This window comes from Prunus mume, linkage group LG5, assembly GCF_029339155.1.
Source record: "Prunus mume cultivar Tortuosa linkage group LG5, ASM2933915v1, whole genome shotgun sequence".
Lineage (NCBI taxonomy): Eukaryota > Viridiplantae > Streptophyta > Magnoliopsida > Rosales > Rosaceae > Prunus > Prunus mume.
The window spans coordinates 91,438-117,034 of record NC_142702.1 but is presented as its reverse complement, the minus strand read 5'-3'; the positions used below and the strand labels follow the sequence as shown (position 1 = coordinate 117,034).

At 40.1% G+C, this 25,597-nt stretch overlaps 1 protein-coding gene across 3 annotated transcripts; it reads right to left on the bottom strand.

The window, feature by feature from the left end:
- Positions 1 to 8,317: 8,317 nt before the first annotated feature.
- Positions 8,318 to 16,976, bottom strand: LOC103343313 (TMV resistance protein N-like). Of its 3 annotated transcripts, XM_089051867.1 has the most exons (7): positions 16,754 to 16,976; positions 12,773 to 16,280; positions 12,481 to 12,586; positions 11,195 to 12,257; positions 10,821 to 11,093; positions 8,808 to 10,670; positions 8,318 to 8,601 (listed from the first exon to the last, which is right to left on the bottom strand). In XM_089051867.1, the coding sequence occupies exons 2-6, from the start codon at positions 13,161 to 13,163 to the stop codon at positions 8,925 to 8,927; spliced, it is 3,579 nt and encodes a 1,192-aa protein (XP_088907993.1). In that variant the 5' UTR covers positions 13,164 to 16,280; positions 16,754 to 16,976; the 3' UTR covers positions 8,318 to 8,601; positions 8,808 to 8,924. The 3 variants fall into 3 exon arrangements, with proteins under 3 accessions (XP_088907993.1, XP_088907991.1, XP_088907992.1); XM_089051865.1 differs by lacking the exon at positions 12,773 to 16,280 and having other exon boundaries at positions 12,481 to 12,648; positions 16,754 to 16,908; XM_089051866.1 differs by lacking the exons at positions 12,481 to 12,586; positions 12,773 to 16,280 and having other exon boundaries at positions 16,754 to 16,912.
- Positions 16,977 to 25,597: the final 8,621 nt, after the last annotated feature.

The following is a 25,597-nucleotide window of genomic DNA, read 5'->3' as shown; positions in this document are numbered from 1 at the left end:
TGCTAGCAATGCAATTGGTGCTGGTATAACAAGGGATGAAGAAGTTTGGTATTTGGACAGTGGGTGTTGTAATCACATGACAGGAAAAGAGGATCTGCTGGTGGATATTGTGAAATGTGACTGCAAAGGTTGAAATGGGAACTGGACAGCGTGTAAAAGTGGGCAAAGGCACACTTGTGGTTGAAACCAAAGTAGGCAAGAGATATATCAAAGAAATAATGCTGGTACCTGGACTGAAAGAGAACTTGCTCAGCGTGGGTCAAATGATATAGCACGGCTACTATTTGGTATTTGGAAACCACAAGGTGGAAATCTACAATGACAGCTCTCTCTCAAATCTGGTTGCAAAGGTACAAATGAGAGGTAATAGAAGCTTTCCCATGAAACTGCAAGTTGAAATACACTTAGCTTATAAAGCAAGTGTAGATCATTCTACTGAACTTTGGCATAGAAGGTTTGGACATCTCAACATGAGTAGTCTGAAATTGTTGAAAGAACAAGATATGGTAGTAGAACTACCAGAAATTAAAGGGATTAAAGAGGTGTGTGAGGGGTGTGTTCTAGGCAAGCAGTGTAGAGAAGCATTTCCAAGATAGGCTACCACTAGAGCACTAACTCCACTAGAACTCATTCACAGTGACATATGTGGTCCTATGCAAACAATTACCAAAGCTGGAAATCGGTTCTTTCTCACTTTCATAGACGATTGCACAAGGATGTGTTAGGTCTATTTCTTAAGACACAAGTCTGAAGCTCTAACTGTGTTTAAGAAATTCAAAGCCATTGTGGAATTGCAAAGTGGTTATAAACTGAAAAAGTTGAGAAGTGATAGAGGGGGAGAATACACTTCAGTGGAGTTTGACAGTTTCTGTGAAGATGTAGGAATTGAAAGACAGCTTACAACCCCATACACACCACAGCAAAATGGTGTGGCGGAGAGAAAAAATAGAACTATAGTAGAAATAGCCAAGTGTTTGATGTTGGAGAAGAAAATTCCATTTGATTTTTGGGCTGAGGCAGTCAACATATCTGTGTATATTTTGAATAGGTGTCCAACTAAAGCCTTGAGCAAAAAGACACCATTCGAAGCCTATAATGGAAGGAAACCAGGGGTTAAGCATCTAAAGGTATTTGGCTCATTGTGTTATGCTCATGTACCAAAACAACAAAGACAGAAATTAGATCTTGCAAGCAAGAGGTGTATCTTCCTGGGGTATGGCAGCTGTGAGAAAGGATACAGGCTGTATAATATTGAAACTGGGAAGATGATTGTGTCAAGAGATGTCATATTTAGTAAGAACGTGTGTTGGGATTGGAATGCAAAGAAGGAAACTGGTGTGAACATTCAGCTCACTGGAATCCGAGAAGAAGAACAAGGAGAAGAAGGGAGTTCTTGTGAATTTGAAGAACAATTAGAAGTGAATGAAGTGCCTAGCTTAAACACTGAAAACAGTGATCAAGAAAGGGTCACAGGTCTGCAGGATGTTGATCATACTCCTCTCAAATACAAGAGCATTGCAGAAATTTATGAAAAATGCAATATGTGCATTATAGAACCAGAAAGTTTTGAAGAGGCAGCAAAGGATGACTCTTGGAAGAAAGCAATGGAAGATGAAATCACTATGATTGAAAAGAACAATACATGGGAACTTGTGGATAGACCATTTGATAAACCAATCATTGGAGTCAAATGGGTCTATAAAACAAAACTGAACCTAGAAGGATCTGTGCAGAAGAATAAGGCTCGGCTGGTTGCAAAGGGTTACTCTCAGAAGCCTGGAATAGACTTCAATGAGACCTTTGCACCAGTGGCTCGACTTGACACTGTGAGAGCTTTGGTAGCATTGGCTGCACAGAAGAATTGGAAGCTTTTCCAATTAGATGTGAAATCCGCTTTTCTCAATGGAGTACAAAGTGAAGAGGTGTATGTGGATCAACCATCCGGCTTTGTGATACAAGGAAGTAAAGATAAGGTGTATAGGCTTAAAAAGGCTTTGTATGGTTTGAAGCAAGCTCCAAGAGCTTGGTACGAAGAGATAAATTCCTATTTTACTGGAGCTGGTTTTCATAGGAGCTTGAGTGAAGCTACTTTATACACTAAGAGGTCTACAAGTGGTATTCTTATTGTGTCACTCTATGTAGATGATATTATCTATACAGGGAGCTCAAAAGAGATAATGCTTGAATTTAAGAATGAGATGATGAGACAATATGAGATGACAGATCTTGGATTGCTTCATCACTTTCTCGGCCTTGGGGTTTTACAAACTGACACTTGCATTTTCTTGCATCATAAGAAATATGCAAAGACTTTGCTGGACAAGTTTGGACTCAAGGACTGCAAATCGGTTGCAACACCATTGGCAGTGAATGAAAAGTTGTCTAAAGTGGATGGGAGTGATTTAGCAGATGAGACTTTGTATAGACAAATGGTAGGAAGCTTGCTCTATCTAACTGCAACAAGACCGGACATTATGTTTGCAGCTAGTCTTTTGGCCAGATTCATGCACAAACCTACCAAGAAGCACATGGAAACAGCAAAAAGGGTGCTAAGATATATACAAGGTACTATAAGCTATGGCATTGCTTATGAGAAAGGAAAAGGAGCTGTGTTAATTGGCTATTGTGACAGTGATTGGAGTGGTAGTGAAGATGATATGCGAAGCACATCAGGCTATGCATTTAACTTGGGGTCAGGAGTGTTTTCTTGGGCCTCAATTAAGCAGAGCAGTGTGGCTCTCTCCACTGCAGAGGCAGAATACATGAGCGTAGCAGAAGCAACTACTCAAGCTGTTTGGCTTAGATTTGTGCTATTGGATTTTGGTGAAGAACAGGTAGAACCAACTCAGTTGTTGTGTGACAACACTTCGGCTATTGCTATATCAAAGAATCCGGTTCATCACCACAAAACCAGACACATCAATCGCAGGTTTCACTTCATTCGAGATGCTCTTCAGAATGGTGAGATCGATTTGCTTTTTGCAAAACTGAAGAACAGGTTGCTAATATATTCACCAAGCCACTAGCAAGGGATCGGTATGAGTATCTAAGAAAGGCTTTAGGTGTTATCTCAGCACAACACTTAGAAGGGAGTGTTAGTTTATAAGTGCAGCTACTGAGATAGATTTATTATTCTAAGTTTGAAAATGTAGCCGTTGGATAACAGTCCAACTGTGCAGCTAGGATGTAATAGTGTATGCCACGTGTCTCTATATCATAGGGTAGTGAATGAATGGCTAAGATTTGAATGATGTAAGAGGAATATGCTATTCCTAACGGTTTTGTCAGAAGGCGATATACGTATGAATTGTTTGGAGCTGAGTTAGTATCCAGCTAGCTCTTCTTCTTCCCTAAGTTTTCTCTCTTGCTCTCTGATAGCTCTCATTTTCTCATCTAAGAGTCAAAATACAAGATAATGGTCTTGATATTCTAACAGTTATGGGTGCCACGGTTGCCCTTTGTTCGATCACATTACCATCGAGGTGAATTCTTATAAGGATATGGTGGTCAGCTTTGTCAGCATTCTCAAACAGGTCGACGAGCTCAAGTTGCCCATTACCATCAGTTGCCAGCGCCATCTGTTCAGGTTTTACTTACTTTCAATGAAGTTGAGCTTATTCATGTGGGAAGTTTTTGGCATGATAGAGGAATTGAAATAATGAGCTTTGTTTGTTGTATGTTGTAACGTAATGTAGTAACGGAATTAGTTTTGTTGATGCTCAAAATGGTTAGGCCAAGATTGAGTCCAACTTAGTGATGAAGTGTGATGGATGATGAATGAAGGTGAGGACCTTGAGCATGTGTGTAAAAACTTGGGCAAGCGATAAATGTAAAGAAGACAAGATGTACGTGGTTCACCCTTAATTAATGGGCTACGTCCACGGGGAAGTATGTTCTCATTATAATAGTGTATGATTACATTTGTATATGGGGTTGGACCAGAATATAAAGATGACAAGTGAGATGCCCAGGCTAAGGATCTAGAAGAGAGTCCCCGGCCCTAGAGTCTAGCTCTGAGACCCGGATCCTCCTCTAAGTGGGGAGAAGAAGTCCCATTTTCACATGGATACTACTCCCTATTTATAGAGAGGTGAAAGTGGGAGGTTTGTGTAGATTTCTGATGTGGGACTTTGTGCAAGTCGATGTGGTGGTGACACGTGTCAGCCTTGGTGCTAGTTGCTTTAAGGTTGGATATGCTCGGTTGATTATAGTGTAAACAAGTTTGATAATGCAGATTAGATTGTTGAAGATCTTGGCATTATTGGGGAGTGGTGATAAGCAATCGAGTGAGAAGATGTATATGGTAGTCAGCGATATTTGTAGGAAGTGTGATTCTACCAGTAATATGGGAAATGTTATACTTTATGAGTCTATTTGTTGCGTTTCTGCCATATATCCAAATCCTAAGTTGTTAGAACAGGCTGCTCAAGTCATCTCAAGATTTTTAAAGGTTTGAAGTTTTTGTATTTTTCAGTGTAATTTTCTGCAAATTATAGTCTGCATGTAGATTATTTGGAGAGTTAAACACCAATTCCGTGTTGTATATTTGGTGGAAAGAGTGACAGGCATAATTTGAAATATATGGGCATCGATACCCTTGGTCGACTAATAAAGATTAGTCTAGAGATAGCAGAGCAATAAATATATGGGCACTGATTGCTTAGAGGTGAGAGCATTCTGTTGGGTTTGATGGATTGGTTTCAAATCATGCCTTAAACTTTTAATTTAGATGAAGTTTGATGTGCATGATGCAGGACCCAGATGATATTCTGAAGCGAAAAACATTTTAATGATTGTACAAGATGACCAAGTCCTCCAATGTGGAAGTGATTGTGGATCGTATGATTGATATTGATTAGCATTAATGATAACAATTACAAAACATATATAGCTTCTCGAAGTGTGGAGAATGTAGAGCAATTTGCACCAAGTAATCAATGGTTTATCCAGGTAATAGTAATACATATAGATGGAATATTTTGATATTGCTTATTAAACAGTCGATGTCATCCATGCCTGACATTGAATAAAGTGTTTGAACATGCGAGAGATTTGGTAAATGTCAAGGTGGCACATAACTTGATGAAGTTGATTGCTGAGGGATTTGGAGAGGATGATGATTCTGCAGATAGTCAGTTGAGATCATCTGCAGTAATTTTGCACCTTATGTTTATAAATGGTTCATTCAATGTCACTAAAAAGGTGCTATTTTAGTTACTATACGGTAAAGAAATGTTATAGCATGCCTCCCTAAATTTTGTGTGATTTCAATGGTTACTGTTGAACTTTTGGTCAATGTGTCCCTTAAATATTTAGACTCCTCAAATAGTCTCATCCATTAACTTAGACCATCAACAATTGATGGGAAAATCATGGACGCATCATGTTAGGAGGATGAGTTTTCACGTCAAAGAATTTGACACATAACTTACAGGTGCCACGTGTTCTAGTTAGTTATAAAATTATGTAAGTTACTCTGAAACCATTTGATGCATATAACGTTTGAGACCTCAAAGGTGGATTTTTCCTTGAGATTTAGTTTACCTCATTGGGAATTGAAGCATTACTCTATGTCCGTTTTTTGTGATGAAAAACATTTTGGGTTTGCAAAAATTGCTAAGGGTTTTCGTTCTTTTTGCCATTGAGTTCAACAATCCCTGATAAATTGAGCAGAGAAGATATAGTGCTGCATTCACCTTTTTATAGTACTGCTATTAGTGTAACATTTGAGGATTATATGCTAGTAGTATGTTTACAACATTTTGTGCATTGCTTGCTTCTGCATTCTGTCTTAACCCATTTCCTTGCTTTCCATGTTTCGGCATGTTAGAGAATTAAACTTCTTTATGTGCAGGTGGAGTCATATTTGCGTATAATCGGGGAGACAAAGCTTCCATCTGTATTTCTTCAGGCACATTCTGTCCTCTTAGTTCTTTTCTTCATGTAGAAATTTTGGGAAGAATATTCCTGGCAGAGGCATATTCAAATGATGAATCCGTCAAGGTATCCCTCAAACTCAGTTTTGGAGGAATAGGCGTATTCAAATATCACTGGGAAGTTTGTAATTTTTTAGACTTTGATTGGAAGGAATTTTCCATGCTTCTTAAATTTGGTAATGAGGTCAGGGAATAATTGTTTAAGATGCATATAAGGGCAATTTCATTTACTTTCCCAATTTTCGTTATTTCAATGACCTGATGTAGAACCACTACTACAATAATATAAAACAACGATACATGAAGCAAAATGATAAAACCGTTGTGGTTTAAAAAAACCATTACAAACAATGACTGGTGTTATAATAACCGTCGTTGTGGAGTCCGAAACCCTTAGTTGATTTTAATAGCACGACAGTTGAAAGAAGTCACGGTCGTCTTTCCAATACGGGCTAATAAAAATTTCGCTTAAGTGAATTCGCGGCCCTTCGCGAACCCCTCTAGTTTGCATCTTTTCAATCTCTGTCCTAAAGCTCCTGATAATTGTGAAGCTCCAAACCTTAGCCTCCTTTCTTTTGAAATTCTCGGCCCTTCGTGCTCTTTGTCTTGTGGATCTTGTTGAACCTGTCCTTCTTTAGAAATAATAGACGACAGTTCTTTTCAAAAAAACCGTTGTCTTTACAGAAAATAGACATTCGTAGTAAAAGCGTCATTTTTACATTTAATAGACGACGGTGCACCGTCATAGTTTGTCATTCAAAAGATGTCGGTCGATATAACGATAGTTTTCAATGCAAAAAGACGACGGTTTTCCCCCGTCATCTATTTCAATTTTTGTAGTAATGAACAAAAAATTGTAGCCTACCTAAACTACACAGAAAGCTTATGCACATCAAACACACACTTCCTCACATGTAAAGAAAATTGTGCTTGGGAATCGTCCAGATGTGACCCATATGCATGTGGACCCCCAAAGGGAGCCCCGCACAGGGGCATATTAGCTTAGTGCAAATCATAATTTTAAAAATTTGTTTCTTAAGAATTGGGATTAAAAGATAATTTTAAGTACAAATTTTCTTTGATTGGAATCAGCAGGGTCGTGGTGTAGTTATAGAAACATGAGAGGGTTGGGCACAATAATTTTTTTTTCCATTTGCTTAAGAAGCGTAACCATAAATTCCGTATTTGAAGAGTATTTCATCGGTTTGAACTTTTCTTCTCTCATTTTTGTTTTCGGTTATCTATTCATAAAAAAAGCACCGTTTGTATTTGTGTGTAGATTTGTATCTTGTTCAAACTGAAGTGTGTTTGTTCTTCTTTTTAAAATATATGCCTTTGAAATTTAAGCTCAGAGAGAAGTGGATATCCTGCCTGAGGTGCATATAATGAACATGGAAGTTTGCTGCACTAGTTGGCTATCAAGGTGCCATCTTCTAGAACTTTGCTGATATAGGGGTTGGTAAAGTCATGGAAGTTACTGTTTTACCCTCACTTTGGTCTAGGGTGATAAAAAATTGCTCCATGTTTGTTCAGTATAACCTAATTTTTGCATAATTGAATCAGTTGTTTTTCTACGGGTGGTTTTATTTTCTTTTAGTTTCCTGCGGAAAAATGAGGTATAGGCATGTATTTGTTGCAGAGTGTGGCTTATGTAGGAATATAACCAAGTTAGTGATGCTTGAATATGTTGTTTTGAGCCAATTCAATGGGGAGCTTTTTCTTTGCGGCAATGTGGGCAGTTTGGAGCGCTCCATGGATGCTGTGCATATGTGTCTGCATTTACACTGCTGCGTACTGCTTCCTTGTTATAATAATTCTGTATGAAGTGAATTTTCGTTTTGGTTGTAGGGACATTTATTCCTGTCATAAGTTTTACTTGGTGTCAGTTCCCATTGTAAGTTCTAGTTATCTTTTTTACTATGAGAAGCCCCTTGTAATTTTTGGTGGATAAAATTGAACAGTCGACATCTATAGTAGCTATCCGGTCATGCAATGACAATAATAATGCGCTTTCGTGAGCAAAGAATAAAGTTGTAATTCCTGGTGTCTTTTTCATAGTTTCTAAAGCCAAATTCTTTTTGGGTAAATGGAGTCATTGGAGATGTTAGCTCTACCAGGGCTGTTCAAACAGCAACTGGTATTCAAAGAACCAAAATCCATTCACAATCTAGACAAGAGTTCGAAAACTACAAAATATGGATGATACTATCGCTGCCCATCAAAATTTTCATCTTGCAGTTTCAATTGTTCCAAATCCCATTTTGTGTCTTTTGCAGGATTATCAAAAATGCTGCAGTTGAGTTGGAGCAACTTCACATGATTTAGACATGCTGGGATTCTTGCCAATACCAGCAACATCACTAGTATAATGAGACATAATCTTTCAACAGAAATATGTTGGACATATTTGGATGCCAGTGAATGAGATAGAAGAATCATAGAGAAAATATGTGTGGAATGAAAGCATTACATAAATCCAGCTTTGTTCATCCCTGGATAAATGCTGTATGCATCAATTGGGAAGAAAGGTATTGCCTTATGCAACTTAAAATGGAATCTCAGAAATTGTTAACACACCACTTGATTACCAGACCATTGCTGGAAATTGGGTTCTTTTCAACAGCTGAACCTGGGGCTCACATAAACCACTTTGGAACTTCATTGCCTGAAAATTTAATATCGAATATAGAGCGTTAAGAAAATAGATTTAACCCAAAACAAAAAGAAGAAAAAAAACTCACACCCTGAAAACTACAACATATACCCCAGAGATGCACAGCAAAATATTGATAAATTTGAATTGAGCACAAAATGCAGATATATGACCAGAAATTGCAAAGATATCATTCAAAATTTAATGGATTTACATACTTTGGCTCCTCATTAGGATCAATGTGCCTCCTCTTTTGGTGATCCGCTGGTCCCGTTAACAAGGTAAGCCATTGAGCTTCATGATCACCAATGTCGACGACGTTAGCACGATGATCATCATGAAGTGCCATGTAATATGATTTGGCGAGGCCTCTTGCCAAGACTAGTCTTTGATCCTAAAGACAAGGAAAGCAATTCGCAGTCTTGGTGTTGATCATCGTAAATATCATCGTCCACTGCCATCGCATCAGGTAACAACAACTGCGTTGGCCCATGATCAACAACATCAGTCTCACTGACATCAACAACTTGGTGACCTAATAGGTGGACCCCGCAGGGAATTTTAACGGGTGTGGGCACTTCGCCAGACAAGTCAAATATAACTTGACACGTATTACCCTGCTTCGTCGGTGGTTCTTCAAACTCGTACGCGTTTCGCCTATCCAATAATGGAATAGACTCGAGGCACACATGACTTTCCCGTAATCCAATATATCTCTCATATAATCCAATACCACTCTCATTGACGAGTTTTCCATTGAGAAGAATCTTGGCATGAGCGATACTAACAACACATAGAACCAATCTTAACGTCTCCAATTTTAAATTTGGAGGAATTTCAAAACTAACTTCACATCCAGCATGGTAATATTCCTCTTCCTCCTCTTCCTCCACTTCCTTCTTTTTAACTTTAGCTAGTGTTGCATCTTTACGACAGCTGAACCACTTTGGAACTTCATCGCCTGGAAGACTAATGTTGAAATGAGAATGTGGAGAAGAAACAGAAACCTGATTCAGAAAAATATTTTCTGTGATGTCATAGCCACGTAGTCTAACGCAATTGGTCAAACCCAGATACATTTCGTCATTCCCCGGTGAGATTTCTGGAATTTTCTCCAATGATGTGCAGTTATCCATCAATACCCAAGCCAGTTTTGGAATTTTTTCCAATGATCTGCAGTTATCCAGCAATACCCAAGTTACTCTTGGTGGAAGCACTTGTTCTGGAATTTCCAGAAGACTCTTGCAATCACTCAAGTCAAGATTCCGCAAGTTGACAAATTTGGTAAAGCATATCGGAAGATTGACAAAATTGTTTCGCGATAGATTAAGTACTGTTAATGTGGACCAGCAATCAAGCGGCAGGAGGAAATTAATTTTTGATAGATTGCATCCTCTGAGTCTAAAATCAATTAGGTTGGGAAGCAGCTGTAATTCGGAGTTGCTGGATGAAACTTGAGAGTTCACCGTAATTGTAAGGTTCTCACAATAATCAGGTTGTAATACTTCAAGACCAGTAAGATGTGCAATTGATGAAGGCAATTCTCTTACGCCACTTCCTGATATGCCCAAAGTCTCTAGTGATTCCATCTCGACTTCTATTTCTGGGAAACTCTCAAGCCTTTCGCAATTACTAAGATCAAGTTCTTCAAAAGATTTCAATCCAAGTGTTGCAAACCTTGTAAGATTGAAGCATCCAGAAAGATACAATTCTCGAAGCCCAGTAAGATATGCAATTGATGAAGGCAATTCTCTTACGCCACTTCCTGATATGTTCAAATGCTGTAGTGATTCCATCTGGACTTCTATTTCTGGGAAACTCACAAGCCTTTTGCAATCCCTAAGATCAAGTTCTTCAAGAGATTTCAATCTAAGTCTTGTTGCAAACCTTGTAAGATTGAAGCATCCACCAAGATCCAATTGAACAAGTTTATCAAGGAATCCAACAGAACCATCGACCTCAAACAAAAGTGTGCACTCACGTAGATTCAAGTACTTTATATTTGGGATTCCGGATACGTCAGGGATTTTTTCTAAGAATTGACAACCCCTCAAATTCATAGATGTCAACTTTGACAAATGCTGTGAGACAAGAACACAAAAACAAGAAATAATTAATCACACGCTTCAGAAGACAAAAACTTAAAAAACAATTTTCATTTTTTTCCTTCTTAAATTAACAACTCTATTTGAAATTATATATAACAGATGAAAAGAATTTCAAATACATACCTTAAATCCCTCCAATTGTCTGATATGACTGCAAGGCATATTGAACTCAACAAGACGATTTCCTTGAAAATTGGATGGCAAAGATTGTAACTGACATCTATCCCAATCAATCAATCTTAACGCGTTGGGCAGATAGTTAATGTGCCCACATAGAGATGCATTGCGGTTTATGAAAATTTCAAGATTTACCATATTACGGAAGCATTCTGGATTCAAGTTTATCTCAGCTGATTCTGGAAGCTTCACAATGATGCCTTTAATATTTCTTGTTCCCTAAGAAAGAAAAGCATTAAGATTAAAAAAAGGGAGTCATTTTACAAACCAAAATGCAAGCACATCTTGTCAAATCGAATATAATAACACATTATACTTACCGTATTTTCCGTTAGCACTAGCTTGACATCCTCGTAAAACCACAATCTACTACGCTTGCCGGGATCATTGGGGGATTCTTTGTGAACTATATTCTTGCCCAAGTTTGCTAGCAAGTCGTGCATTAAAATCCTATCATCCCATTCAATGGTTATCATTGCCTTATCAAGGAGTACCTCAATGCAATTTTGGGGGACTATCTGTAGCACAACGTCCTTATTTGCACCCTTGAAGAAACATGCAATGTTGAGAAAAACTTCTTTCGTGTCATCATCCAAGGCATCATAACTTTTTTGAAGTATTCTTTCAATATGTGTATAAGGCTCTCCTTTGTAACCATCTAATATAACTTGCCAACATCGTATTCCTCTATTACGAAGATGAGAACCTAAAATTGTTAGAGCTAGCGGAAGGCCATCAGCAAAAGCTATTGCACGTTGTGCGAGTTCCAAATAATCTTTTGGAGGTTCACTTCTTCCGAATGCATGCCAACTGAAAAGCTCAAGAAGTTGGTTGTAATATAACTTCTTCACCTCGTATATCAACTCAATATCACGATTGTCTAGCAATCTCATATCTTTTGTAGTAATGATTACTCTACTACCCTCACCAAACCAATCATCTCCAGCCAAGTTGTCTAACTGCTCCAATTCATCTACATCGTCAAGAATTAATAGAATTTTTTTATGCCTCAACCGTTCCATTATAACACCAAATCCTTCATCAACATTGCCAATTTTCAATTTTTTGCCTAGAATCTTATCAAGAAGATTCTCCTGTAGCTGGATTAAACTTCCTTCTCTAACATTTGGCAAGAAACAACTTCCTTCAAACTTATGGGCAATTCCATTCCATATAGCTTTTGCAATTGTTGTCTTGCCTATTCCAGATGCTCCCCATATCCCAACCATGCGACGACCATTCCCACCAACATCTAAAAGCCTTTCCACATCTTGTACATGAGATTGAATTCCAACTGGGTACTTGGCCACATTCAAATATGTGCGGCTCAGTCCTTGGCTTAAGATTCCATCAACGATGTTGTTGATAAATGTAGCTTCATGCCTGCCAGTTTAACCAAATTAGACACATTTTTAATGAGGTACGCACAAACCTAATGTTATGTATCATTTATACTTGTATGCCTTTTGAAGAAACTAAAGGGGGGTTTGAACCTTCTCCCTACAATTAAAAGGATACCTTTCTTTAAGAGTAACAATTAAATGTGTAACTAGAGAAAGAAGAGAGAAAAAAATTAAACTTTAAAATGATAAAGATAGAAATATACTCTCCATCCTTGAAAGGATGTCCGGACAAATTTGCTGCTTTTGTAAGAGCTTCCCTCCATATGAGCACCTTCTTCGCATTATCTTTGAATTTGCTTTCAATAAGGCCTTTGAATTTCGATATTTCCTTCACTGCCAACTTTATACCAAGCACAATCTACAGAAATTTCCTAAGACCAATTTGTGACAAAGCTTATGTAAGAATTGAGATTAATTGGTATATTTCATTGATAATTTACAAGTACAAGGCCTATGATTATATATAGATGAATACAATCCTAATAAGGTAAATACAATCATAATTGAATGATGCGTTACCAAATTTATTTGTTTGGTTTCGCACATGAGATGGATTCACCCTGTAAAAAATGGGCCAAACTATTTGCTGCTTTGATTGTTTACATCGAAGGATCTCAACAAGTTCATCCAAACACCACCTCGAAGATGCATAGTTTTCAGAGAATACAATGAGAGAAATTCTTGAGTCTTCAATTGCTTTGAGAAGGGCTGGCGCTATTTCTTCTCCTCTTGGAAGCTCATCATCATCAATGAAGGTGTGGATCCCTTTACCAACCAGAGCATTGCGCAAATGATCTGTAAAATTGGTGCGTGTATCCTCGCCTCTAAAACTCAGAAAGACATCATATGGAGAAGTAGAAGAAGGAAAGACTGGTTGAATGGTCATAGGAGGCAGTTAATTAAAACTAAAGAGAAGCTCAAAGAGTTGGGTATGGCAGTGGCTCTCTAGTCAGATTTATGAGGGCTTGACGAAGCAGTTTCCTACCACCCTCTATGTGGGCCTAAATTGGCAGCAACAAAAGTGGTCAAACGCTGAAATTTTTATTTTCACGGACGCGCTTTATTTCAATACAAAAGTGAAAGTGGGTAAGGAGCCGTCACTGACGCACTGACGGGTTGTTGATAAACTATTGATGGGTGACTGATACAGCATTGGGGGACTATTGATAAATTATTAATTCACTGGTTATTGACAAATTATTGAGGGGTTATTGATGTGCATATGTTGCTTTGTCTGCAGTGTTTGGAAACTGATACCAGTAATCTGCTAAATCACAATGTAATCAAATATAGAAAAATAAAATAAAGAAATTGCTTAAACGTATTTTTTGTACTGCTGCATTTTCTGTTGAATGTTAAATTGGGACTGTTTTGTTTCTTTTTGGGTTTAATATTGGAATTTTAGCAGCTTGATTTTATTTTTATTGTGTTCATTTAATTTGTGCAGGCCCTTGTTTAAAGCTTTGGTTGCCTTGTACCTGACCATCGTACCACCGCCATGCATCTATTCAATTATTTATTTGTTTTGACATCAAAATTGATTTAAAGCTTAAAATATGAATTAAATATCACAATGAGTTCGTATGATTTTTTTGTGAATTTTTATGAATTTTTATGATTTATGGAAATTAAAGAATTGTAAAATACTAATAAATGAAATATAATGACACATGGCATCGTTTCATAGGTGTGTCATCAGAGATTTCGACAGGTGTCAATATCACGTAACGCCACGTGTCATCGTAGCTTCATTCTTGTGTCTTACCTTAAAAAATTCACAAAAAATGAATACAAAATCCAAAAAATGTACCAAAAATTTCTAAAAACTCCTTGTAACATTATCTTCGATTATGATGTGTGAAAATAAAATTTTGACTTTGGAAAATTTGAAGTAATAATGGGAGAAAGAGTTATTGTAAGGGAGAGTAATTATTACTATTGTTAGTATAGAAACAAACTTGACTTTGAGAAATTATTTGAATTTTGTATATGTCAAAATAATTTTTTTAAAGCTTAAAAGATGAAGGAAATGCAATAAGCAGTTTGTGGGATTTTTTGGTGAAATTTTCAGATTTTGTATGAATTTATTATTATTTTTGGAATTTCAAGCATTGGAAAGTACTAATAAATGGAAGAGAATGACACATGGCAACACTAGATTGGTGAGTCATCAGAGTGTCTGACATGTGTCAGTATTGTATAGCACCACGTGCCATCAGAAGTTCATTTTTGTATCTTAAACAAAAAAATGTCATAAAAAAATGAATTTAAAATCAGAAAAATGCACAAAAAATTATAAAACCTCATTGCGACATTATCTTCGACTATGTTGTGTGAAAACAAAATTTTGACTTTAGAAAATTTGGAATAATAATTGGAGCAAGAGTTATTGTAGGGGATGTTCAACATAGTATTATTGTTGGTATAGAAACAAACTTGGATTTGAGAAATTATTTCAATTTTTAATATTTCAAAATTATATTTTTCATGCTTAAAAGATAAAGGAAATGTGAAATGGAGTTGGTGGGATTTTTTGGTGAATTTTTCTGAATGTGGATTAATTTATTATGATTTTTGAAAGTTAAAATATGAAAAATACTAATAAATGGAAAAGAATGACACATGGCAGTGTCTCATAGGTGGGTCATAAGAGTGTCCGACAGGTGTCAGTATCGTATAGCACCATGTGTCATCAGTGACAAGACCCGACCCAAATTCCACTTTGGAATCCGAGTCGAACCATGTGCGTGTCCGACACCTGGCGAATGCCGGGCACAAATGACCAAATTGCCCTTCTAACTAGAAACCAATTTTTCTATCAGTAAGACTTCTACCGAAAATTCGATAGAGTCTCCCTTGTAATTTGCTCATTTCCCAAAAGTTTCCACCTATCAACAAACATTTATATATATATATATATATATATCTCAATCGTTCAGCATGCATTAAATTATATCCAAGCAATCAAGCATCATATCATTCTGGCCTCAGGCCTCAACAAAGCAATTAAATCATTCTGCTTATGAAATTCGATTCTATATCTTAGTACATCTCCATAACAATGTTAGGTTTCAAATTAACTTAACTGGACTGCTTTTCAATCACTTGACCTTGCGGCGGCACCTAATAACTCTAGGTTGTCTATGTACCCTTAACAAGAGATCAAGCCACACATAGTTCTTCTTAACTTTATAACAACTCATAGCTTAAGAAATTGGTTGTACTTATATATAAAATTATTTTTCTTAGAAAACTCTCTACCCGGACGTACCCCCATCCATATTCCATCAATTCCATATATCCGTCAATTTCATCCTCGCAGGCCTCGGAAACCCAAGGTTAAAGGAGCCGCATTCCTAGCAGACCTCGAAGATACCAAGTCAACCCGAGCCGCATCCCTCGCAGGCCTCAGGGGACCATTAGTTAGCCTAAGACGCATTCCTCGCACCACACGGTTCAGGCGTCCGTAAAACTCGTGGGGCATTGTCATAAATGGAAAATATGTTTCCAAAGGCAACTAGAGGGTACTCTTGAAGTGGGTTGAAAACCATATTCTGAACTTTATCTTAAAATTCCTCTTATTTCACATGCCTTACTTATATTCTCTTCTCAATTTTACAGAGATCAGTTTTCTATATTGCATAATCCCCAATTATCAACAATACCCTTTAGGTTTACCATCACATACTTCCATAATTTCAATTATTGATGTACTATCCAATAATTTCTATAAGATACTATAAAACAATCCTCTAACCGGACAGGGTCAGAATCACCCAACTTCCGATCAAAACTCATTTACCTGGTCGTTCTAACACTTTTCGAATGATAAACTACCTCGGAAGACTCACAGGGCCCACTACCTAATCTTGGTGAACCGGGACAGGGTCATAACCGAACAGTCGAATCACCCACACTATAAAAAAATCCTCTAACCGGACAGGGTTCTCGCTTTCAAAGTATCCGAAACTCCGATTCACGATCCGTCAAATCCTACACTATCCTGAAAATACGAGGTACAACATTTATTAAATTGGGAGCGATCCAACGGTTCTAACGTATCAAACCCGGATAACGCACAATAGGCGAAATCCGTTCGGGATTCAAACAGTAACCAAAATGGAATCCGAGCACTCCTACGCGCTCGTGACAACTAGGGATCGCCTGGGACACAATGCCCCTACACTACAGTGCACGCGCCACCACACGCTCCTGCAGCGTGTGGATGCCCAAAGCAATAACACTCATCGGAAAAATCTCAAAATCAAGGGCCAGGCTTCCTACCCTAGGTTCAAGACATCGATTGGAGCCACTTTTGTTCTTTGACATACCCCGAAAAATGGTCGGAAGTCGCCGGAATTTCATCCCGAAATCCGGCCGAATCTTGGGTTCAAAAATTGGATTATCTACACTACGATTTGATCAATTCCTACCCAACCATCAGCTAGATCTCAAAGATTAGATGAGATTCCATACCTTGATCACCGAAAATGGATGCCGGAGGAGAGAGATCGAGCCAGCGAAAATCCTGTCAAAAATAGGCTGTTTCTCGGCTTTTTCCGGCAGGTTCATCGACGGTAGACGGCGGGGGTGACCTGGGTTTCGAAAGCGGCGTCGGTCCGGACCGTTTGGCTCTAGTGCCGTGGCCTCTGGTGGCCGGAGGCGGTGGTTTGGTCGATTGGGAGGCACGGCTGGAGGAGAACTCGACCCCCCGCCCGGGGGGGGGGAGTGGTTGTGGCGCGCAGAGAGAGAGAGTACTTTTTTTTTTTTCAAAAGCTGATTTACAAAATTATGATTTTGCCCCTCAACGTATTTTGATCGTATTTTCTTCGTTATAACTCCGATTCGAACCCACTACATGTCTACGGACTCAATTCGATGCAATCTATGCAACTGTACAATCAGAATTTTCAAATTCTTTCCCGGTCAAAAACTCAACTTTGATCCTAATAAAATATTCTGAGGGTATTTTAGTCTTTTAATTGAATAAATTAATAATTAAAAATGTATTAAGGATCGGGTTGTTACAATCAGTGGTTCATTTTTGCATCTTAAAATTAAACAATTCACAAAAAATGAATAAAAAATTCAGAAGAATGCATAGAAATTTTCTAAAAGCTCCTTGTGACATTATTTTCGATTATGATCTGTGGAAATAAAATTTTGACTTTAGAAAAATTTGAAGTAATAATGGGAGGAAGAGTTATTGTAAGGGAGGGTAATAGTATTTTTGTTAGTATAGAAACAAACTTGACTTTGTGAAATTATTTGAATTTTGTATATGTTAAAATAGTATTATTATTTTTAAATCTTAAAAGATGAAGGAAATGTGATAAAGAGTTTGTGAGATTTTTTGATGAAATTTTCAAATTTTGTATGAATTTATTATGATTTTTGGAACTTCAAGCATTGGAAAATACTAATAAATGGAAGAGAATGACACCTGTCGAACACTATTATGACCCACTTATGAGACATTGCCATGTGTCACTCTCTTCCATTTATTAGTATTTTTCATATTTCAACTTCCAAAAATCATAATAAATTATCCAAATTCAGAAAAATTCAACAAAAATCCCACCAACTCCTTGTCACATTTCCTTTATCTTTTAAGCATGAAAAATATAATTTTGAAATATAAAAAATTGAAATAATTTCTCAAGTCGAAGTTTGTTTCTATACCAACAATAATACTAATCCCTTACAATAACTCTTGCTCCAATTATTACTCCAAATTTTCTAAAATCAAAATTTTGTTTTCAACAACATAGTCGAAGATAATGTCACAATGAGTTTTTATAATTTTTTTTGCATTTTTCTGACTTTAAATTCATTTTTTATGACATTTTTTCATTTAAGATACAAAAATGAACCTTTGATGATACATGGTGCTATACGATACTAACACCTGTCATACACTCTAATGACGCACCAATCCGGTGCTGCCATGTGTCATTCTCTTCCATTTATCAGTATTTTCCAATGCTTGAAGTTCCAAAAATCATAATAAATTCATACAAAATCTGAAAATTTCACCAAAAAAATTATTTTGACATATACAAAATTCAAATAATTTCTCAAAGTCAAGTTTGTTTTTATACTAACAATAGTAATAATTACTCTCCCTTACAATAACTCTTCCTCCCATTATTAATTCAAATTTTCCAAAGTCAAAATTTTATTTTCACACATCCTAATCGAAGACAAGGAGTTTTCAGAAGTTTTTTGGATTTTGTATTCATTTTTTGTGAATTTTTTAAGGTAAAGACACAAGAATAAACCTATGATGACACGTGGCATTATGTGATACGGACACCTGTCAGAAACTCTAATGACACCTGTGAAACGCTGCCATGTGTCATTATATTTCATTTATTACTATTTTACAATGCTTTAACTTCTAAAAATCATAAAAAATCACAAAAAAAATCATACGAACTCCTTGTGACATTTACTTCATATTTTAAGCTTTAAATCAATTTTGATGTCAAAACAAATAAATAATTGGCTAGATGCGTGGCAGTGGTACGATGGTCAGGTGCAAGGTGTTTGGCAAAGATGACAACATTGAATGATTACATTACATCATCTGTTTCAATACTCACAACTCTTGCCGCATATTTCCTTGCCTTTGAAGTTGGAAGTTTTTCCATTTCAATGCAATTTCCTTCCCTTCTATAGAATCTAAAGTTATGACAATATTTTGGTTATGCACGGGACTTTCGCATAGCCTGCATTCTTTTGTACAAATTTTCTTATTCAATTTCTCAAATTTGATTAAGTATGAAGCCCTAATGAAATCTTTGTGATGCTTTTATGAAACATCTTTTGACAAAAGTCAAAATGACATGCTTGGAGCTTTACAAATTATGCAATGTGCTAATATTTTCTTCTATTACCCAAAATGATGCACCAATGACGCTCTAGTGAATTCATTCAAACACTTTTATAAAACTTGTATTGGCGGCGTGATACTCGTAGAATGGATATAAATGATTCACTTCCTCCAATTATTACTTCAAATTTTCCAAACTCAAATTTCCATAAATAGTAATTAAGACTTCTTAGTAAAAATAAAATAAAATTTAGGAAGCTTTAGTAAAGCGATGTTGAAGCTGTAGTGAATCCTTTTGAAGCGTTTATGGAACATATTTTTGTGGCAAACAAGTGATGTTGCAGCATTGTGATTCTGAACATGTTGATGCTCTTTTTCGGAGAGGGTCAACTTAGAGAAAAAGGGATTTGCCTTCAGCAGGGAAAGGGTCCGGGCCTTCAATAAAGGCTAGCTGCAGAAGACAAAAATAGAAGCGAATCGTCAAGCTCCGGCACCGTGTGGTGCCGGCGAAGGCTCTCCGATGCTTAAGTCACTAAGAAGGGTAACTTTGCAGAGTAATAGTAAAAGGCGGAAAGTAGTTACCCTCTTACTAGGTACTGTTCCCTTTTTATAGGGAAGTGAAAGTGGGAGGTTGGTGTAGATTTCCGATGTGGGACTCTGTGCAAGTTGCCGCGGTGGTGACACGTGTCATGAGAATTAGGTTTAACAGTTTGTGAGCTTGGGCAGTCGGGAGTTTCGGCAGGTGCTTGGCACCTCGGAAGAGTGTCTTCCTTCGGCAAGAGAGAAGGCGTGTCTGCCTTGGTGCTAGTTGTTTTGAGACTGGATATGCTCGGTTAATTATGGTGTAAACAGTAGTCCCCCAAGTTCGCGGTCAAGAAGTGACTTCTGGGTTGGGAACTTGTAAGCTTTTGTGTGATCATGACCGAGCATTCCAGGTTCAGTGGGAGCCGTAGGGCAGTCCCTAGTCCCCCAAGTTGTCAAGCTAGAAGTGGCGTTAACACTTGGAAGGTATAAGAAAAGCTGTGTTAGCCTTAGTGTTTGTTGGTAGCTGGGTACCTTTAAAAGAAAAATAGACTTGGGTTTTTGAAGCTTCAGTAAGAGAATTTGTGGGCCCTAGTGTGTATGACCCGGGTCCTTCATTTGATAACCAAAGGGATAGGTGGTGAGGAAATAGGGACTTGGGCCACAAATTCACAGCAAAAGAAAACCCAAAAAGGGGCCTTGGAATTTTAAGAGAAAAACCGGGCTTTTTGTTGGTCAAGGTTGGGCTTGGGAATTTAGGCAGCAAGGCTCTAGTGGGCTTTGGCAAGGGAGAACCACATGAACCTCCCTAAAAAAAAATGAATGCTCCTTTTGCAAAAGTCCCAACCCTTTTTTTTTTTTTTTTTTTTTTTTTTAAAATTACCTTGTGAGCTGAGACTTGTGGAGCTTGGTTGCCGAGGCAAAAGAAAGTGGTTTCGATGTGAGCAGTAGCCGGGGCATGGGCCCACAGATTCCCTTTTGCAAGGGGAGTGAGCTGGGACCATTTGGGTAGGCTGGGCCTTCGGCAAGGTCCTTGTTTTGGGCAAGGACCCGGGTATGTGGCCAGGTTTGGCTCTCCCCCTTTTTTGGAGCTAGACCTGTGGCTTGGCTCGAGATGTATGTGTCTTGGCCAAAACAAGGGGCTGGGTTCCTGGGCCTAGGGTTAGAAATAGGGGGCAATAAATAAGGTTTTTCAACACCTGCGTTCGGCAATAGTAGCTGGGACCATTTTCAGAAAAACAACGAAAAAACCAAAGTGGAGCTGGAGTGTTCAGGACCTTCGGCAAGGAGGTGAAGTGGAGCTGGGTCAGTAACAGAGCCAAGTCCCTTATTTTCGCAGCCGGTAGTCTTGAGCTAGGCATTCAGATGTCGGCAGGTTCCTCCAAAGTAGTTTCGAAAATTCCTAGTGTCGGGACTCTAGATTGGGAGGAGCAAGAGTTGGGACTGATGAGAAGAGAAGAATGGCCCGAGCCTGAATGAGCCTTCACCCTGTGGTGAGAGTTCGTGCTTGGGTCGGGAGTTGCCGGATGTGTTTTGGTCAACCCTTGCCGAACGGCAAGAGGTGACTGGAGTTTTAGAGGCCTCTGTTGGAACTGAACGGGGCTTGCCGTTCGGTAGCTCGAGATTCTTCTGCGGCAGATTCGGCAAGGAGGTGGGCTCGAGACATCTGCGAGCAGATTTGGAAGCCGGGCTGCGCTTGAAGGGAGGCTAGGCCGAATCTTCCAAGGGAGGCTACTGGGCTTCGTGAGCATCCCTACGGTGTGAGCACCGTTCCGGCAAGGAGTTTGGCCTTGAGTCAAGCCTTGGGGCCGGGCCATTGTGGCTGGGATCGTGGCACGGCTCGAGCCGGGCTCTCCGCTGAGGTGCGTAATGTTGATGAGCCTTCCAATTGTTTCTGCGCTCCTTGCCGTTCGGCAAGGAGGACTTGGTTTGGTTTGGGGGTGGGAGCCGTGGTCTGATTTTGCTGGTGTTTTTTTGTTTGTTTTGTTTTGGGCTCAAGTCTTGCTGAAGCCAAAATAGGTGCTGAGCTGGAAATTGTAATTTCGATCTTAACCAATGGTTCTTGTTGTCTGGCAGATTATACAATAAGAGATTGGAGGCTGGGTTGGGGTTCACGTGTCCTAGCATAAGTGGGGCTGGGCTATCCGGTTACTTCGGCAAGTGCCTGGGCAAGTCTTGGTGAGTAGCGTGTTGAGCTGAACCTTCGGCAAGTTGAGCCGAGTGGGCAGATCGGTGTCTCCCTTCCGTCGAACGGTGCTTGCCGTTCGGCAAGCTAAGTGGCCTAGGTGTTTGGTGGGTGTCTTGAGTAAATCGGAGCTGGGAGTGGGTGATTTAGCATTGTGATTTTCGTGAACTGTCAGCAAGAGTGGAGCTTGGCCGTCGGGTTGTGTCAACAAGGGCCGGGCACCGTGGCTGATTTTGAAGAGGGACGTGGAGTTGGAGCTGGAGCTGTGAGGGTGGATCGGAAAATTGAGATTCCTTTGTTTTTCTTTTTCGGCTAGAGTCTTGGAGCTGGGCAGATTTGATAAGTGGGTACCTGGGCTTGGGAGGTTGGGTGCCTTGATCAAATTGCTTGAGGTAAGTCTGGGGCTGAAATTTAGAGCTGGGCTTTCGGGAAGAAACAGCTTTGGGAACTTTGTGAAGCCCTCGATTTTCTTGCTCAACCCGTGATCAAATTGTTTGACTCGTTCCGACTTGAGCTGGTCGTGCTTCAGCAGCTTGGAGCTTGGCCTGGGCAATCCTTGCAGACGTGGAGCTGGGTCTTGTGAAGGTAAGGAATTTTGGTTGCCTCCATTTCGCATGTTGCTTGCCGTTCAGCAATTTGGTTGATTTTGGTGAGCCGGTCCTTTGGCAAGTTGGTGATCCCTCCGGTGTTGCAGCGGGTGTGAAAGCCGGGCGTCTGCTGTGGTCATCCTTGGAGCCGACACTTGGATTGCGGCAAGAATTGGAACCGGGTCGCCATAGCTTCGGCAAGAGATCCAATTCGACTTGGGTCTTTTGTCATTGTTGTCAGTGAATCGAGGGTTTTCACGTTTCAGCAAGCTTTGGAGCTGGGCTTGTGGCAACAAGGTATTATTTTGAGGCCAAGCTAGGCTGAGCAAGGAGGCCTAGGTCCGTGAGTTGTTGAAACGTTGGTGCTGGTGTCTTGATCAATTTTTTGCAGGCTCGAGAATTGTTCACGGTAAGAGCTTGGGGCTGTGTTGTTTCGGCAAGAAACTTGGAATTGAATCACCGGTTTCTGGGAGCTAGGTCCGCTTGAAATTTGGTCGGTGGTTTGAGCAAAGTTAGGATTTTGTGAGCTCCCATATTGCCTTTTCATGGGTCTTGCCGTTCGGCAAGTGGCCTAGGATTCGGCATGGTGCTTTGGGAAAAAGGGCTGGGCCTTTTCTACATTTTTTGTTTTGAAAATAGGGGCTGGGAGCTAAGGCCTTTGGCAAGGCTGGGCTTAGGGAGCTGGGCTATTTGGGGATTTCGACAAGGACTTGGGCAAGGTGAGAGCAGGTGTGCTCTTCGGCAAGGGGGCCTAGGCCTTCGGTGACCTTTAGGTAAGACAATTTCGCCAGCCCTCAATTTGTTGCCACATAACCCTTGCCGTTCGGCAAGGGTGTTCGTGAATTTCTCATTGGTGACCCGATTAGAGCTGGGTCTTTCGGGTTTGGAGCTGGCCCAGATTGTAGCTATTTGGTTGGGCAAATTTGGGTGGATGTGGGGGTTGGGCCCGTGACTTTGGGCCTGGACTAGGACCGGTTTGGGCTTTTATCCAAGGCAAATTTGGGCTTAGCCATGTACTGGGCTGGGCTTAGAAAGTAGTTTAGCAAAATTGAATTGTGAGCTAAACCTTTAGCTGGTCCCTTCAACTTCCTCCTCCGGTTTTTTTTTTTTTTTTTTTTTTTGACTAATTTGAAATTAGAAATGCTGTGTAGGTACTCTTGTAACCCTAGGGCCTAGGGTTTGGGAGGGAAGGTGAAAGGGTGCTAGGGTTTCTCTTGTAACCCTAGGGCCTTATAAATAGGAACTTGGAGTGACGTAGGCCTTATCAGAAAGTGAGAAGGAGAAAAAGATTTCTGGTGAGATTTTGGTGGTGGTGCAAACAAGGTTAGACCTCATTTCCCTTGAATTCTTGAAATGAAATTCAACTTTTTGTATGAACATGTTGAAGAGTATGATGAACACCTTGAGCATGAGTATGAACATGTTGAATGTAAGCATCTAGATCAAAAAGCATGTAGAGGCTGTCCAATTTTGTGTTTTTGTGCTTAGATCCTCTTTGCATGTGCATTAGTTCCTTTTTCTTGTTTCTGCATGTTGTAGATGTCTGAGAGTGAAGAGGCCAGTGAGTATGTTTGTTCTGAAGAGGAGAGTTCCCAGACAGATAGTTTTGTAGAAGGGCTTATAGAAGCTAGGATGGGAGTGCCTGAGGGTGAGATGGTTGGGCCATCAGTAGAGTCTGGGTCAGAGGCATATAGGAAGATGCAGAAGAAGTATAAAGTGTTAGAAGCCAATGTTGATCGGGTTCTAGCCTTGGCACATACACCGGAGGTGGGCTCGAGCAATCAGACATCACCATCAGAGTCTGTGGGTATAGCCATGGTTTCAGCTTCAGAGGGGGTGGACATCCGGGTTGGTGTCCCGTTGGGGAATCGGAATACACTCACAGAAGCCAAGTTGGTTGAGCTTCGGACAGATTATAGTGTGCCATCCTATGTGGGCCTGAGGTTACCTAGTGCCACGGATGTAGTGAGATATCCTCCGGAGGGTTCAGTGATGATATTCACCGATATGTACCAGCATGGTCTCAGCTACCGTTTCATCCTTGGGTACAGATGATGCTGGCCAAGTTGGGGTATGCGCCGGGGCAATACAATCCCAACTTTTGGCTACTTCTGCATGGAGTTTACATTGCTTGGTGGTTGGTTGGGTTGGGGGAGCCAACATTTGAGCAGTTTATGTACTTGTATTCGATCTCCAAGCAACAGGGGACCTTTGGCTGGGTACAAGCCAATTGCCGGAAGGCAAAGGAGAGAGGTTACTTTATTGGGCATAAGCCGAGTACGCAGAAGTCTTGGCGGAACAGGTGGTGCTTGGCCTATGGTGATTGGGAGTGTCCTCCAGGGAAGACCGTCTCCAGACATATTCCAACCCACTTCCAGTCGATAGGTCCTTAGCCCCATCCTTTAAGACTAGTTGTGTTGTAGTGTTTTGACGCTTGGGTCTTTATTTATGTTTTATTGTTTTGCTTGTGCAAGCATAAATGGCTAAGTTGATATCTGAACTGTGGTGCAGGTTCGGTGAAGTGGGGACCGATCTCCAAGGAGCGAGAAGACGAGGTTGAGAGAGTGAGGTCACTGTTGTCGGAGACCCAGCGTGAGCGTAGAAACTTAGTCACCCAGAAGAACCTGTACGAGTCCGGACTCTTGCAAGGGAGTAAGTACCTGGGTCACTGTTGTTGTTTGTCTTATGATTCATTTTGTAGTTGAAACTGACTTGGCTTTTGATGTGCAGTGGCGGGATCATAAGGGGGAGCACGAAGGTGGCCATGGATCTGGATGATCCCGAGATGCAAACGGCCGAGGAGTCTCGGGCCAAGAAGGCGAGAGAAGGGGTGCCCAACAGTCTGAGGCGTCCCAGAGATGATGAGGGCCTAGTCTCGATGTCTTTGGGAAAGAAGAGAGCGCTGGAGGAAGCTCACCGGGCGTGATGGGGACAGGCCGAGGCTTCCTCCCCTTGACCTGCAGCACCGCCGAAGCTTCCTTTGGTATGGATGATGTTTACGCCGATGGGGTAGAGAAGGTGGACTTCTCCGGGCTGCGTCGGCAAAAGAAGGAGGTGAACACAGCCATGCATCGGCAGGAGGTTCCTTGGTGAACGTCTTCCTGGAAGGCGTGAAGAGTGACCCAGAGGTTCGGCGAGGACCCCGGCTACCTCCTATGCAGATCGGGCCCGAAGACGCTCCTGACCTGCAT